The 13,258-nt window shown below is 54.4% G+C and overlaps 2 protein-coding genes across 2 annotated transcripts; one reads left to right on the plus strand and one right to left on the minus strand.

Annotated features, from left to right (window-relative positions):
• The first annotated feature begins 7,855 nt into the window (after window positions 1–7,855).
• LOC147529119 (feather keratin 1-like) lies at window positions 7,856–8,194 on the plus strand. Its single transcript, XM_086609643.1, has one exon. The coding sequence runs from the start codon at window positions 7,856–7,858 to the stop codon at window positions 8,192–8,194; it is 339 nt and encodes a 112-aa protein (XP_086465769.1).
• Window positions 8,195–11,463: 3,269 nt separating this feature from the next.
• Window positions 11,464–11,778, minus strand: LOC147529120 (feather keratin-like). The gene has a single exon (XM_086609644.1). The coding sequence runs from the start codon at window positions 11,776–11,778 to the stop codon at window positions 11,464–11,466; it is 315 nt and encodes a 104-aa protein (XP_086465770.1).
• Between the last annotated feature and the right edge of the window lie 1,480 nt (window positions 11,779–13,258).

Below are 13,258 nucleotides of genomic sequence, written 5' to 3' on the forward strand. Positions count from 1 at the left end.
GGGCCATTGCCACCAGCCCTGACACCAGCCACTCACACACTGGAAGTCACGACATGGATTGAGGACACAACTGCAGGCCATTCCTGGCACGTGGACCTGCCATCCACACCTCCTGCTCTCAAGGCACCAAACAAGCAAGCAAGGAAGCAGGGAAGGGGCAAGCCTGTGCCAACCGCTTGGAACCATGGCCCATGGATCTCCTCTTCTCCCACTTTCTTCTTCGCATCGTCCCTTCTTCTATTTCTACTGCTCTTTGCTGCAACCGCTTTCTGAAGACCCAAAGAGAACTGGGGACCTCTGGTGCACTTCTCCCACTGCGGGGCAAGATGATCTGTGTGCTCTGGCAAGATCTCTCACACACAAGGGATCCTGGCTGATGGTTGCTCTACTTGCATCTCAGACCAGCTCCCTTCCACTTGGCGCTCCTGTATTTTCACTCTTTTTTACTCTCAATAAAGTTCTCCTGCATCCAAGCCCGGTGTGAGTTGCCTTCTCCACCTTTCTTCTCCCAAGGCTCTTCCAGTCTCACCCTGTACAAAACCACTGCTCAGGAGGCCATAGGGTGGTTGGAAAAGGGCTACAAGATCTTTCTTAAGAAATGACCCCTCAGTAAGGTTTCCAATGACACCAAGCTGTGTGGTGCGGTTGACACGCTGGAGGGAAGGGATGCCATCCAGAGGGATAATCTGGAGGAGGTGATTGAGTTCAATCGCAGTAAGTTTGCAGACATCTCCACATTGGGTGGGAGTGTTGATCTGCTTGAGGGTAGGAACGCTCTAGAGAGGGATCTGCACAGGCTGGCTCAATGGGTCGAGTCCAATTGTATGAGTTTCAACAAGGCGAAGTGTCAGGTCCTGCACTGGGGTCACCAGAAGCCCCTGCAACGCCACAGGCTTGAGCAAGAGTGGCTGAAAGCTGCCTGGTGGAAAAGGGCCTGAGGGTGTTTGTTAACAGTTGGACTGGATGATCTTAAGGGTCTTTTCCAACCTTTTGGGACCTCGCCAGGCTGGAAAAATGGGCTGATGGGAACATTATGGAGTTCCATAAGAAAAAGTGGAAAGCTCTGATCTTGGGGAGGAACCACCCTAGGCACCAGGACATGCTGGGGGTCACCTAGGTGGAAAGCAGCTCAGCAGAAGAGGTCCTGGGTGTCTTGGTGGACACCGAGTTGAACACAAGGCATCAACATGGTCTTGCAGCAAAGAAAGGTAGTGGTGTCCTTGGCTGCATTTGGAGGAGCATTGCCAGCACATCTCAGCACTGGTGATGCCACACCGGGAGTCCTCTGTCCATTTCTGGGCTCTCTAGTAAAAGAGAGTCATGGACATCCTAGAGAAAGTCCAGCTTTGGGCCATAAGAACGATGGAGGGACTGGAGCATCTCTCATATAAGGAAAGGCTGAGGGTGCTGGGACTCTTGACTCTTTAGCCTGGAGATGAGAAGGCTCAGAAAGATCTCATCCATGTCTTTAAGTACCTGAAGGGAGGGTGCAAAGAGGACAGAGCCAGGATATTCTCTGTGGTGCCCAGTGGCAGCACCGGAGGCAGCGGGCACAAAGTGAAACACCAGAGGGTCCCTCCAAACATCAGGAAACACTTTTTTCTGTGAGGGTGACGAGCAGTGGCAGAGGTTGCGCAGAGGGGTTGTGGAGTCTCCACCCTTGGGGACATTCAAAAGGTGTCTGGACACAGTTCTGGGCAACCAGCTGTAGGTGGCCCCACTTGAGCAAGGGCATCAGACAGATGTTTTTCAGAGATCTCTTCCAACCTCAATCATTCTGTGATCCTTTGAGTTTTTAGTAAGGAGCTGCTGGGACCACAGCGTGTCACCAAAGTGGCTGTCTCCGACCTCAACCATTTCATGGCACTGTGAAGCCAAGTGAAGAGGGCTGTAAGCCGGTTCTGTTGGAAACAATTGCTGCTCACCAACCTAGGCTGCAGCTCCAAGGATGTCATTGCATCTCCCACAGCCAGGGGGAAACGGGCCATTTTTGTAGGCAGGTCCTAAACCTTAATTAGATAATTACCAATACAAGCCAGCTGGGTGATATAACCATAATTCCTCCTTTTTGTTTTACAGTTTTTTGGTTTTCAGGAAGGCTTTACGGTGAGCAGAGACCCAGTTCATTCATTCCGACTCCAGTATGCTTCCCTCTTTGGGGTAGCGGCTTTACCTTCTTTATCAAAGAACTTCTTGCTCCAGCTCTGGCTCTGGCTCTTTTGGCTCTGGTGAGGGAGTCAGGGTTAAGGTCTTCAGGGTCTCTTGTGAGGGTATCATGTCAGGGTCACCAGATGTTGCTCACCAGCTCAGGCTCAACTCCAAGGATGTGGTTACATGTTCCACAGCCAGGAGGAAATGTCCTACCCTTTGTAGGCAGGGCCTAAACCTTAATTAGGTCATTACCAGTTCCAACCAGCTGGGTGATTACCATAAATAATCACTGTAGCTGCCATGTAAGTGAGGAAGGTGATGTTGGGGTTATCAGTGCATGGGCTGAGGTGATGAGAGCAAGAGCACTCTTGGACAAAGATGAGATGAGGAAAGGGTTGACCTGAGGTGCCTGCAGGTGGAAGTGTGGAGAGCCTGAGAAGTAAGCAGTGTGCTGGGTCATGGAACTGTGGTATCATGGGATGACTTGGGACTTGTGAGATGTGTTGTGTCACTGGAGTGCTGCGATAGACGCACATGGACTCTGCAGGAGGGATGTGGAGGTGGCTGGCTGTAGTGTGAAGGAGAACTCCTCTGTTTGGAGATGTTCAGTGGGACAGATGAGTTGCTGGCTGGTGTGTGGTCGGCCTAAAGACAGCTTGTGGATGTTTGGGGTTTGGTGGGCAGGTGAGCAGTGCTGGTTTGTGCTGGGGCCCTTGTGCCCATGCTCCTGCCTGAGCATCGTTGTGGCTGTGCAGTTTCCTGCACACCCTTGTTCTGGTGCATGGAGTCACCCTTAGTGAGGAAGGTCCAGGCAAAGGTGGTGTTGACTTGAGTGGCTAAAGATGAGGATTCATGGAGATTTGTGTGAGAAACAGGGAGCAGAAGAGCGTGTTGAGTTTTCTCCAGGATTCCCTTGCTGCCTGCTGCAAACTTTTCCTTCGGAGAAATGTGTGGGAGCCCTAAAGGCTGGTGCAGCTGAAGAGTGGTGGAGGAGGAGGGTGGTTGGAGGAGGGATGCGATGCTCTGTGCAGCCCCTTCTTCGCCTTCACCTGTGCAGAGTACAGGGGAGATGCCCTGGGCAGTGATGGTCCCGGTGGGGAAGGGAGCTGAGCCCTGTGTGCCCGTGTCCTTCAGGTTCTGGCATGGGGACACAGAGGGCAATGCTGAGCCCCTGTTTGGAAATCACACATTGTTCCTCCTTCGCCGTTTCCTCCTTCGCCGTTTCCTCCTTCGCCGTTTCCTCCTTCGCCGTTTCCTCCTTCGCCGTTTCCTCCTTCGCCGTTTCCTCCTTCGCCGTTTCCTCCTTCGCCGTTTCCTCCTTCGCCGTTTCCTCCTTCGCCGTTTCCTCCTTCCTTTCCTTCTGTTTTGCATATTCCAGCTTTCCTTTCTGCTTCCCTGAGACTATTTCTTGATAGGGCTGGAGAGTGGTGCTGGAGAAGAGATTTGGTTGAGAGTGTGCCGACAGTGGGAGATTGCACCATCGGCATGGCCAGCTGAGCGTTACTGTCCCCAGGGCTTTGGTTGGGCAAGTGAAGTGCTGGTGTCATGCGCTTGGAAGGCAAAAATGTGCCAATTTGGGGTGTTGTTGTTGAAATATTTCCCAGGAGAGGTCTTGGCACCTTGGAGCACGCATGCACAGGTGTCTCCAGCACTCCCTGTATTTGTGTTGGAATGGGATTGTTTTGCCAAGCTTAAATGAGGCTGAGAACTGGTTCATGACCACCCCACCCTGATGGCCTCTGGAGCCCTGGTTTGGTGTCAGGTTAAAATGGAGGAGCCCTGAGAGAAGGAAGGAAGAGAAGGCAACTCAGGCTTGGATGCAGGAGAACTTTATTGAGAGAAAAAAGAGTGCAGAGGCAAGAGCGCCAAGCGGAAGGGAGCTGGTCTGAGGTGCAAGTAGTGCGACCATCAGCTGAGGTCCCTTGTGTGACATAGATCTTGCCAGATCACCAACATCTCCCTGGTCTGCAATGTAGTAGAGCAGAGAGGAAACAGTCTAGGAGGTTCCTGGAGAGTGTGGAGGACAACTTCCTGACACAGGTGGTGAGTGAGCCAACTAGGGAAGGTGCTGTGCTTGACCTGTTCTTTGCAAACAGAGAAAGACTTGTGGATGACGTGGTGGTTGTAGAACATCTAGGGCACAGTGATCACAAAATGATGGAGTTTTTGATTCTTGGGGCAGTAAGGAGGGGCTTCAGCAGAACCTCTGTCTTTGGCTTCAGGAGGGCAGAGTTTGATCTGTTCAGGAGCCTGGTCACACAGTGCCTTGGGAGGCCGTCTTGAAGGGCAAACAAGTCCAGGAAAACTTGCCATCACTCAAGAAAGGAATCTTCAAGTCGCAGGAGCAAGTTGTCCCCATGTGCCAACAGACGTGCCAGCAGGGAAGAAGAGTGGCCTGGCTGAACAGAGAGGTTTGGCTGGAACTCAGGAAAAAAGAGAGAGTTTATGAGCTGTGGAAAAAGGGGGAGGTGACTCAGGGGATTACAAAGATTTGAGGTTCTGCAAGGAGAAAATTAGAAGAGTCGAAGTCCAACTAGAACTTAACCATGGATTTGAAGGATGGATTATGGCATCGACAGATTGAACACATGTTGGATAAGGAATTGGCTGGATGGTGGCACTGAAAGAGTTGTGGTCAATGGCTCCATGTCTAAGTGGAGACCAGTGATGAGTGGCGTTCCAAAGGAGTCGATGTTTGAACTGGCGCTGTTTAACCTCTTTGTCGGCAACATGGACAGTGGGATCGAGTGCACTCTCAGTAAGTTTGCTGATGACACCAAGCTGTGTGGTGTGGTCGACACGCTGGAGAGAAGGGATGACATCCAGAGGGACCTTTAATGCTGAAGAGGTGGGCCCGTGCCAAACTCATGAAGTTCAGCAAGGTCAACTGCAAGGTCCTGCACATGGGTCAGGGCAATCCCAAACACAAATACAGGCTGGGTGGAGAATGGATTGAGAGCAGCCCTGAGGAGAAGGACTTGGGCATGCTGCTTTACGAGAAGCTCAACACGTTGTCACTGAAAATCTGGACAGAAACTCTCTAACACAGTTTGCAGTGTTAGGAAGCGTCACTGCTTTGTTGCGGCGCAACTACGAACGTGTTCATGTAGTCATTGTTATTCTTTTAAACAATTGATTCATTTTCTCTCGCTTCACATGTAAATTCCTTCGCATGCTCAGTTCTCTCCTCTGCCCCTTTCTTTTGGGTCTGGGGTATGTTTAGGGCAGGAGGTCCGTGAGTCGGTGGTCATGATCTCCCCCTGCCGGAATTACATTTCCCAAGTCACTGCTGCACGTGTTCCCAATTCAGAAAAACGTGATACCAAAGTTTATATGTTCTCTGTGATGCTCCCTCCAAGGGCAGACAGTTCTGAACAAAGAGTCTCCCTTGTAATCACTCCCGGCAGCTTCAAGGATGCTCATCTCAGTGTGTTCCTTCGGTGTGTGCAAAACGCCTAATAAACCCTTTGTGAAATTCTTACCAAAGTTTTAACCCCTTCATTGTTGGGTAACAATGTCAGCCCACACCATGTCCTGGTGCCCAGCGCTGTTTCTTCCCAGATGCAGGACTTGCGTTTACTCCTCTTCGACTTCAGCAGATTCCTCTCTGCCCTATTCTCCAGCCTCTCCAGCTCCCTCTCAATGGTGGCACAACCATCTGGTGCCTCAGCTACTCCTCCACGTTTTGCATCATCAGCCAAATTCCTCCAAATCAGACTCCATCCCACTGCCCAGGTCATTGATGAGGAGGTTAAGCACTGTTGGCCCCTCAAATCCAAGTCCAGAGCGACACCACTTCAGGCTTGCCTCTAACTGGACTCTGGGCAAGACATCACAAGCCTCAGGGCCCAACCCTTCAACCACTTTGCAGTCCACCTCATGCTCCACTTATGCGTCCCATACTTTCTCGTTGTCAATCACAACGTCCCCTTCATAAATTCATGCTGACAAATCCCCATCATATCCCTATCCTTCATCTGCTGGTTTGTCCTGGGCTTGGCAGTGCTTTCCTGGATGCTTTCCTCCATCACATTCCTCAGCAACATGGTCATGCTCGGCAACCTCTAGTTTCTCAAATCACCCATCCTAATCTTCTTCAACCTAGGAGGTCCATGAGTGCTCTTACAGGTATCAGAACCCACTTCTAGGCACCATGACCCTCACAAGATACTGGAGAGTGGCCTCCAAAGGACATCAGCCAGCTCCCACAGCATTTGTGGCAATGACCCATCAAGCCCTGCAGACTTGTGTACACTCAGTCCCAAGACATTCCTTTTTACTTCCCTTCATCTTCCTCAGCAACAAGCACTGATTGCATGAAAAACACCCTACAAAACACTCACCTTGGTGGAGCAACTGTGCTGTGAACCCTTCGGCACGCATCCACCATCACCAAGGCCTTGGCTCTGCAGCCCCGTGCACCATGCTCACCTCCCATACCCTCTGCAGTTCCCAAATCCTCTTTCTGCCCATCAAAGACTGTGCAGAGAAGTGGCCTCACCCCTCGGCACTCACCCCAAGTAAAGACCCCAAAGGCTCAGAACATTCTCCCTGCTGTTCCCACGTGCCCTCTGACTCTTAACACGCTCACGGGCTCTCCAGAAATGCCCCTGCCCTTTCCAAGTGATCCACATCAAGCGCTGTGTCACACCAGAGGCTGCAAATGTGCCGGCCCCAGCTAAGGGCAGCGCTATGGAAGGGCCAACACATGTCCGTGAGGAACCCGGTAAGAGTCCTGACTTGGCAGGGCTGGAGAGCTCTGAGCCAGGGCTGCCAGGACAACGTCCTGCTCTGGCAAACTGCCCTCCTCTGCCTGCCGGCACTGCCCGCCCCAGGGAGCGCCCCAACATGGCTACAGCCCAACCAGGCAGCCCCTTTCTCCCAGACACAGCCCCACAGGCAAGAGGGGCACCAAGACACCCCCAGAGCACACCCAGTGGGAAGGGCCAGGGCTAAAGACGGGCCGAGCAAACTCGGAGCACGGTGGGAGGGACTGAACGTGATGGAAGGGGCGGCGCGTCACACCGGGCACAGCTCCAAAGCCCAGACCAGCCTTCCACGGCTGCCAGCAAATGGAACCCCCTCTTCACAGCTCACTGGCAAACCACAGCACAAGAGTTCTGCGGGATGACATCACTGATGACACCCCACATCTCCTACACTTTGGTCACGACTTCTGCCTGCCCTGACACGCACATCAAAACGAAGCCTTTGCCCTCTAATACTCACACTTGAAAGGACTCGCCAAGGAGAAGTTGACACGTCCTGAAGGGGAGGAAATGAAATTGGAGAATTGCGGTGTGGGAAACACACCCCACCTCATTGCTGGCATGGCTGTGGCACCCAACAGCTGCTTCCTGCAAGATGCTGCCATGTGCAAAGGCTGTCCCGCCCCTGGGCCAGCAGCATAAAAGCCACCCAGCACCTCTGTCCCTCACACACTTCTCCTGACGCCTTCTCCTCTGCCGTCAGCAAGGTGAGCCTGAAGCCCCTTCCCCTCCTTCTCCTGCCCCTTCTGACCTCTCTCTTCCAGCACGCTCTGCCCCCAGCCTCAGCACCCCTGACACTCCCCCACCATCACGCTCCCCACAGCCCCATACCAGCCTCCCCACTCCCTCGCCCTCCTGCATCACCACCCCTCGCACCTCCACGTCCCTCCGCTTCCTCAGCACCCTCTCTTCCAGGGCCCCTCCACACCACGGCCATGGCCTGCAACGATATCTGCCGCCCCTGCGGACCCACCCCGCTGGCTAACAGCTGCAACGAGCCCTGTGTCAGGCAGTGCGAGGACTCCCGCGTCGTCATCCAGCCTCCCGCCGTGCTGGTCACCCTGCCAGGACCCATCCTCAGCTCCTTCCCCCAGAGCACCGCCGTCGGATCCTCCTCATCCGCTGCCGTGGGCAACGTCCTCAGCGCCCAGGGAGTGCCCGTGTCCTCTGGGGGCTTCGGCTATGGCTATGGCTACGGCTTAGGAGGCCTGGGCAGCTACGGCTTTGGAGGCCTGGGCTGCTATAGGGGCAGATGGGGCTCCTACCCCTGCTAAGGGCCATTGCCACCAGCCCTGACACCAGCCACTCACACACTGGAAGTCACAGCATGGATTGAGAACGCTCCGCCAGGCTTTGGCTGGCTGATGGCCTCCTCCTCTCAAGGCACCCAGCAATCAAGCTTGGAAGGGCAGCCAGGGCTGCCTGCAAACAGTGTCTCAACTACTCTCTGCTGCAAACTCCTTCTCACAAGCCAAAGACCACCAAGGACCTCCAGTGTGCTGCTCCGACTGCGGACCAGGGAGATCTTGGTGATCTGGCAAGATCTATGTCACACAAGGGACCTCAGCTGATGGTCGCACTACTTGCACCTCAGACCAGCTCCTTTCCACTTAATGCGCTTGCCTCTGCACTCTATTTTCTCTCAATAAAGTTCTCCTGCATCCAAGACTGAGTTGCCTTCTCTTCCTTCCTTCTCTCAGGGCTCCTCCATCTTAACCTGCACCAAACCAGGGCTCCAGAGGCCATCAGGGTGGGCTGGTGATGAACCAGTTCTTAGCCTCATTGAGGCCTGACAAAACCATCCCATCCCAACACAAACAAAGGGAGTGCTGGAGACATCGTGTGCATGCGTGCTCCAAGGTGCCAAGACCTCTCCTGGGAAATATTTCAACAACAACACCACAAATTGGCACATTTTTGCCTTCCAAGCGCATGACACCAGCACTTCACTTGCCCAACCAAAGCCCTGGGGACAGTAACGCTCAGCTGGCCATGCCGATGGTGCAATCTCTGCATCTCCCCTGTTCTCTGCACAGGCGAAGGCGAAGAAGGGGCTGCACAGAGCATCGCGTCCCTCCTCCAACCACCCTCCCGCTCCACCACTCTTCAGCTGCACCAGCCTTTAGGGCTCCCACACATTTCTCCGAAGGAAAAGTTTGCAGCAGGCAGCAAGGGAATCCTGGAGAAAACTCAACACGCTCTTCTGCTCCCTGTCTCACACGGAAAACTCCATGAATCCCCATCTTTAGCTGCTCAAGTTGACGCCACCTTTGCCTGGACCTTCCTCACTAAGGGTGCCTCCATGCACCAGGAACGAGGGTGTGCAGGAAACTGCACGGCCACAACGATGCTCAGGCAGGAGCGTGGGCACAAGGGCCCCAGCACAAACCAGCACCGCTCGCCTGTCCAGCACACTGCAAGACCACTGGATTCGGTCAGCCTGGAGCAAAGGGGGCTCAGAGGATAAGTCATTTCTCTCTCAAACTCCCTGACAGAAGGTTGTAGCGAGGTGGGGGTCAAATAACAAATAACAGGATGAGGAAAGGGGCACCGGTTACACCAGGGAAAGTTTAGATTGGATTTTAGGAAAAACTTCTTCACCAAATGGGTTTTCAAGCATTGCAATAGGCTGAGGGACAGGGAAGTGGCTGAGTGACAATCCCTGGAGCTATGGTAACCAAGTGTGGATGTAGTGCTCAAGGACATGGTTTAGTGGTGGACTTGTCTGTGTTGAGTTTACAGTTGCAGTCAATGATCTGAAGCGTCCTTTCTGATCTAAATGATTCTGTGACATTTGAACTGTGTGAGGTTCAATAAAATCAATAAAAATCAATAAAAATGCAACCAATAAAAATGTCAACAGACTCTGCGCTTCCTGCCTGTGTTGCAGGGTGCTCGGGACACCCATGTCAGATCCCCTGTAGTGGTCCCCCCTTTGCTGTTGTCCCCAGCCCAACTGCCTGGCGGTGCCCATGACACCAACTTCCCTCACACCAGGAACCAGGGCCATCAAAACAGGGTCCCATGTCCTCATCTCCCTTGCTGACGGGTACCCAGGTCACCAAGCCCCTTGCTCTCCCGTCCTCACCAGACCCAAGTGTGGATTCCTGTTGCGCTGTCCCCCTGGCTGCGTGGTCCCCATTCCACCTACAAGAGAGTCCCCGGGGTCAGAGCCTCCTTCGGCCGCATCCACCTGCTCCGGCATGGATCCACAAGGGGCTCGACGTGGGTATCTGCTCCACTCCAGACCTCCAGGGGCTGCAGGAGGACAACCTGCTTCACCACGGTCTTCACTATGAGCTGCAGGGAAATCTCAGCTGCAGTGCCTGGAGCATCTCCTGCCCCTCCTTCTTCACTGACCTTGGTGTCTGCAGAACTCTTTCTCTCACGTACTCTCCCTCCTCTCTGCCAGCTGCTGCTGTGCAGCAGTTTTGTCCCTTCTTAAATATGTTGTCACAGAGGCGCTACCGCCGTCGCAGCTGGGCTCAGATTTGGCCACTGGTGAGTCTGTGTTAGAGCTTTCTGGAACCAACTCCCTCAGACACAAGGAATGATTATAGAATCGTGGAATCATAGAATTTTTAGGTTGGAACAGACCCTTAAGATCATCAAGTCCAACTGGTAACAAACACCCCCAGGCCTGTTTCCACCAGGCAGCTTTCAGCCAATCTTCCCCAACCCCGCAGCGATGCAGGAGCTTGTGGTGACCCAAGTGCCTTGTTGAGCCACATACAATTGGCCTTGACCCATCAATCCAGGCTGTCCAGATCTCTCTCTAGAGCCCTCCTACCCTCAAGCAGATGAACACTTCCGCCCAACTAGGTTTTGTCTGCAAACTTACTTAGATTGCACTCAGTTGTCTCCTTCAGATCACTCTCTTGATGGCAACGCTTCCGTCCAGTGTGTCAACTGCACCACACAGCTTGGTGTCATTGGAAAACTTACTGATGGATCATTTCTTAGGAAAGCCCTTGTAGCCCTTTTCCACCCACTCTATGGCCGCCTGAGCAGTGGTTTTGTATAGTAATCTGGAAGAGCCTTGGGAGAAGAAAGGAGGAGAAGACAACTCAGGCTGGGCAGCAGCAGAACTTTATTGAGAGTAAAAAAGAGTAAAAATACAGGAGCGCCAAGTGGAAGGGAGCTGGTCTGAGATGCAAGTAGAGCAACCATCAGCCAGGATCCCTTATGTGTGAGAGATCTTGCCAGAGAACCAAGATATTCGTGCCCCGCAGTGGGAGAAGTGCACCAGAGGTCCTCAGTTCTCTTGGGGTCTTCAGAAAGTGGTTGCAGCAAAAAGCAGTAGAAATAGCAGAAGAGACGATGCGAAGAAGAAAGTGGGAGAAGGAGGTCCATGGGCCATGGTTCCAAGCGGTTGGCACAGGCTTGCCCCTTCCCTGCTTATTGCTTGCTTGTTTGGCGCCTTGAGAGCAGGAGGTGTGGATGGCAGGTCCACGTGCCAGGAATGGCCTGGAGGTGCGTCCTCAATCCATGTCGTGACTTCCAGTGTGTGAGTGGCTGGTGTCAGGGCTGGTGGCAATGGCCCTTAGCAGGGGTAGGAGCCCCATCTGCCCCTATAGTAGCCCAGGCCTCCTAAGCCGTAGCCATAGCCATAGCCAAAGCCACCAGAGGACACGGGCACTCCCTGGGCGCTGAGGACGTTGCCCACGGCAGCGGATGAGGAGGATCCGACGGCGGTGCTCTGGGGGAAGGAGCTGAGGATGGGTCCTGGCAGGGTGACCACCACGGTGGAAGGCTGGATGACGACGCGGGAGTCCTCGCACTGCCTGACACAGGGCTCGTTGCAGCTGTTAGCCAGCGGGGTGGGTCCGCAGGGGCGGCAGATATCGTTGCAGGCCATGGCCGTGGTGTGGAGGGGCCCTGGAAGAGAGGGTGCTGAGGAAGCGGAGGGACGTGGAGGTGCGAGGGGTGGTGATGCAGGAGGGCGAGGGAGTGGGGAGGCTGGTGTGGGGCTGTGGGGAGCGTGATGGTGGGGGGTGTCAGGGGTGCTGAGGCTGGGGGCAGAGCGTGCTGGAAGAGAGAGATCAGACAGGGCAGGAGGAGGAGGAAAAGGGGGTTCAGGCTCACCTTGCTGACAGCGGAGGAGAAGGCGTCAGGAGACGTGTGTGAGGGACAGAGGTGCTGGGCCGGCTTTTATGCTGCTGGCCCAGGGGCGGGACAGCCTTTGCACATGGCAGCATCTTGCAGGAAGCAGCTGTTGGGTGCCACAGCCATGCCAGCAATGAGGTGGGGTGTGTTTCCCACACCGCAATTCTCCAATTTCATTTCCTCCCCTTGAGGACGTGTCAACTTGTCCTTGGCGGCAGCTTTCAAGTGTGAGTATTAGAGGGCAAAGGCTTGGTGTTGATGCGCGTGTCAGGGCAGGCAGAAGTCGTGACCAAAGTGTAGGAGATGTGGGGTGTCATCAGTGATGTCATCCCGCAGAACTCTTGTGCTGTGGTTTGCCAGTGAGCTGTGAAGAGGGGGTTCCATTTGCTGGCAGCCGTGGAAGGCTGGTCTGGGCTTTGGAGCTGTGCCCGGTGTGACGCGCCGCCCCTTCCATCACGTTCAGTCCCTCCCACCGTGCTCCGAGTTTGCTCGGCCCGTCTTTAGCCCTGGCCCTTCCCACTGGGTGTGCTCTGGGGGTGTCTTGGTGCCCCTCTTGCCTGTGGGGCTGTGTCTGGGAGAAAGGGGCTGCCTGGTTGGGCTGTGGCCATGTTGGGGCGCTCCCTGGGGCGGGCAGTGCCGGCAGGCACAGGAGGGCTGTTTGCCAGAGCAGGACGTTGTCCTGGCAGCCCTGGCTCAGAGCTCTCCAGCCCTGCCAAGTCAGGACTCTTACCGGGTTCCTCACGGACACGTGTTGGCCCTTCCATAGCGCTGCCCTTAGCTGGGGCCAGCACTTTTGCAGCCTCTGGTGTGACACAGCGCTTGATGTGGATCACTTGGAAAGGGCAGGGGCATTTCTGGAGAGCCCGTGAGCATGTTAAGAGTCAGAGGGCACGTGGGAGCAGCAGGGAGAATGTTCTGAGCCTCTGGGGTCTTTACTTGGGGTGAGTGCCGAGGGGTGAGGCCACTTCTCTGCACAGTCTTTGATGGGTGGAAAGAGGATTTGGGAACTGCAGAGGGTATGGGAGGTGAGCATGGTGCACGGGGCTCAAGCCAAGGCCTTGGTGATGGTGGATGCGTGCCGAAGGGTTCACAGCACAGCCTGCTCCACCAAGGTGAGTGTTTTGTAGGGTGTTTTTCATGCAATCAGTGCTTGTTGCTGAGGAAGATGAAGGGAGGTAAAAAGGAATGTCTGGGGTCTGGGTGTACGCAGGTCCGCAGGGCTTGATGGGTCA

This window comes from Tauraco erythrolophus, chromosome 3, assembly GCF_009769465.1.
Source record: "Tauraco erythrolophus isolate bTauEry1 chromosome 3, bTauEry1.pri, whole genome shotgun sequence".
Taxonomy (NCBI): domain Eukaryota; kingdom Metazoa; phylum Chordata; class Aves; order Musophagiformes; family Musophagidae; genus Tauraco; species Tauraco erythrolophus.

Coding starts and splice junctions, on each gene's coding strand:
- LOC147529120 (XM_086609644.1), bottom strand. CDS start 11,778: ATGGCCTGCAACGATATCTGCCGCCCCTGCGGACCCACCCCGCTGGCT.
- LOC147529119 (XM_086609643.1), top strand. CDS start 7,856: ATGGCCTGCAACGATATCTGCCGCCCCTGCGGACCCACCCCGCTGGCT.